Genomic DNA, 3123 nt, shown 5'->3' on the forward strand with positions numbered 1-3123 from the left:
ATCTTTCTCTTGCAGAGCAACTGATGGATTTGAACCGCGTGTCTTTGTGTTGGCAGCACAACTCTTTCCCACTAAGCCAGGAGAACCTTAATTTATAACTAAGAATATTCTTTGTATTAAATTTTGCACAACAAATCAAAAGACAAAACTTGTCATCTCAATTTTAAAACAGCTAATTTGGGATTTTTGTTTAGCTTGGTTTATTTTATCATATACAGATTTAGTCTACTATGCTGTTTTACAGTGCTATCTAACTCTTTAATTAGAGTCATAATTGATTAATCAATCCCTGGAACAAAATTGCTGGAGTTCCCTTTGCAGTTCCACATAGCAACTGTGTATAATCTGGGACAGGTTATTTCATCACTCTCAAGATCTCAGTGGCTTAATCTGTGAAGTATCACAACAAGACTGCAGACCTCCTGGCTCTCCCTTGAGAATTATATGAGGTAAATTATGCCACGCTGTTAATATTAGTGCCTAGATTGCAACATGTCCAAAAATATTTGTAATTTTTACTGGTTTTTTTTTAATTATTTTAGGTATTCTAAATATATTGAAAAATTTTTTAAGCATACAGAAATCTAAGACAGCTGATAGGGAAACATACTGTACAATACAGAATGGATAACTATTCTTGTTTACTTGTTTGGTTTTTGTTTTTAGAATGGATGACTATTCTTTTACAGTCATATTTTTGCCACCTATTTTTATAACATTAAACAATTTGGATATAGAAAAGATCTCAATCCTTGATCCAGTCTCCCTCTAGAGTGTGATGTCTATCCTTCCACTTCTTTATAACTCATGTTGTTGTCGTTGATTGCCATTGAGTGAAGCACAACTCATAGCAGCCCCATGAACAAAAAGTCTGAAACTCTTCTACAACCATCATAATTTATCAACATTCACAGAGTTTCCAGAAGCATGCTGTTTAGGAAGTGGATGCCACTCTTGCTTCCAATTTTAAGTCATATATATATATACTTTCTTGATCATTAGATGCATAACATTGTTTTTAAAAATGTTGTCCTTCCATAGATTTTTCTGTCATCTTTATTCATCGTCCAATATTTAGATGCAATGGAAGCAATAGAAAATACCCTAACTTGGATCATACACACTTTAGTCTTTCAGTTGGCATAAGTAACTGTTCTTAGCACTTTAGAGAGGTCCTTGACTTCTCAGAAGCATAGATATTAATAAAAATGAGGTCTTTTTCTTCCTAAGATTTTGCTTCACCACTTGTAACCTGTTAAGTTTTGTATAACACTAGATTTCCTAGTATTGATCAGAATGTTATTCAGAATGAGGTTTCACTGAAAAGCAAAGCTTGCTCTCTGATCCAGGTTATGTATAAATAAGAAAATTTGGTATATCTCTCCTCTTGTGGGGAACTCTGGTGATGGAGTCTGTAGGACGATGTGCAGCTCACTTAAAGGCTGAGCCTCTTTGGCAGTTTGAATCCTCCAGCAGCTCCAAGAGGAAAAAATGGATAATCTCCTCTTTTGTAATTTACAGCCTCAACAAGCCCAGTGGAAGGTCAGCTATGAGTCAATTCTAACTCGTTTGTAATGTGTGAGTTTTATTTCACTTGTAAAATTATCAGCTTATGGAAGTTGTTGCTGTTGTTGTTGTTGTTATGTGCCATCGAGTAGCTTGCGACTCATAGCAACCCTATGTACAAGAGCCCTAAATGCTGTTCTATCCTGTGCCAACCTCCCCATCTCAAATACACTCATTCCCACCACTCCACTCACAGAATCGATCCATCTCATCAAATGTCTTCCTCTCCCTCGTCACCCCTCCACTCTCCCAAACATGATGTCCCCTCCAATGATCAGTCCTTCCTTGCAACATGCCCAAAGTATGTCAGATGAAGCTTCAGAATCCTTGGCTCCAAGGAGCACTCTGGCTTTTAAAATATCCTGTCTGCTTGAAAGTAACTACACAAAATGTTGATAAATAATCACAGGTAAGAGCTGCCAAAATCCCCAAATATTGTTGTTTTTAGGCCAAATAATTATTTAATAAGGACCTATTAAATTCTGGTTCAAACATCTACTATTTACACAGAAGGATCCATTCTTTTATTTTACCAGCCCTTCGGTTTGAGGAGTACTGTATCTATGCTCTTTACCAATATATGTCTTTCTCCAAACAGGTAATATGTGGCCACAGGTAATGGAACAAGACAACACAACCTCTCTCGAAGGCTTCATTCTCGTGGGCTTCTCTGACCGCCCTCATCTAGAGCTCGTCCTCTTTGTGGTTGTCCTCACTTTCTATCTGCTGACTCTTCTTGGTAACATGACCATCATCTTGGTTTCCATCTTGGATTCCCGCCTACACACACCAATGTATTTCTTTTTGGCTAATCTCTCATTCCTGGACATGTGCTTTACCACAGGCTCCATTCCACAGATGCTCTACAACCTTTGGGGTCCAGATAAGACCATCAGCTATCTGGGTTGCGCCATCCAGCTCTACTTTGTTCTAGCCCTGGGAGGGGTAGAGTGTGTTCTGTTGGCTGTCATGGCCTATGATCGCTATGCTGCAGTCTGCAAACCCCTGCACTATACTGTCATCATGCACCCACGTCTCTGTGGACAGCTAGCTTCAGTAGCATGGTTAAGTGGCTTTGGCAATTCTCTCATCATGGCTCCCCAGACACTGATGCTGCCCCGCTGCGGGCACAGGAGGGTGGAACACTTTCTCTGTGAGATGCCAGCACTAATTGGCATGGCCTGTGTAGATACCATGACCCTTGAAGCACTGGCTTTTGCCTTGGCAATCTTTATCATCCTGGCACCACTCATTCTCATCCTCATCTCTTATGGTTACATCGCACGAGCCGTGCTCAGGATCAAGTCAGCAGCTGGACGGAAGAAAGCCTTCAACACCTGTAGCTCCCACCTAATTGTGGTCTCTCTCTTTTATGGTACGATCATATATATGTACCTCCAGCCAGCGAACACTTATTCTCAGGATCAGGGCAAGTTTCTTACTCTCTTCTATACAATTGTGACTCCCAGTGTTAACCCATTGATCTACACATTGAGAAACAAAGATGTTAAAGAGGCCATGAAGAAGGTATTAGGGAAAGCAAGTGCAGAAGTATAG

General features: G+C 39.8%; 1 protein-coding gene across 1 annotated transcript; it reads left to right on the forward strand.

The window, feature by feature from the left end:
- Positions 1-2169: 2169 nt before the first annotated feature.
- Positions 2170-3123, forward strand: LOC102852228 (putative olfactory receptor 2W6-like). The gene has a single exon (XM_006902634.1). The coding sequence runs from the start codon at positions 2170-2172 to the stop codon at positions 3121-3123; it is 954 nt and encodes a 317-aa protein (XP_006902696.1).

Source organism: Elephantulus edwardii, unplaced genomic scaffold (genome assembly GCF_000299155.1).
Source record: "Elephantulus edwardii isolate Elephantulus edwardi_28Jun2011 unplaced genomic scaffold, EleEdw1.0 scaffold00433, whole genome shotgun sequence".
Classification (NCBI taxonomy): Eukaryota; Metazoa; Chordata; class Mammalia; order Macroscelidea; family Macroscelididae; genus Elephantulus; species Elephantulus edwardii.

Excerpts from the sequence above, each read along its gene's own strand:
- LOC102852228 (XM_006902634.1), top strand. The coding sequence starts at position 2,170 with ATGTGGCCACAGGTAATGGAACAAGACAACACAACCTCTCTCGAAGGC.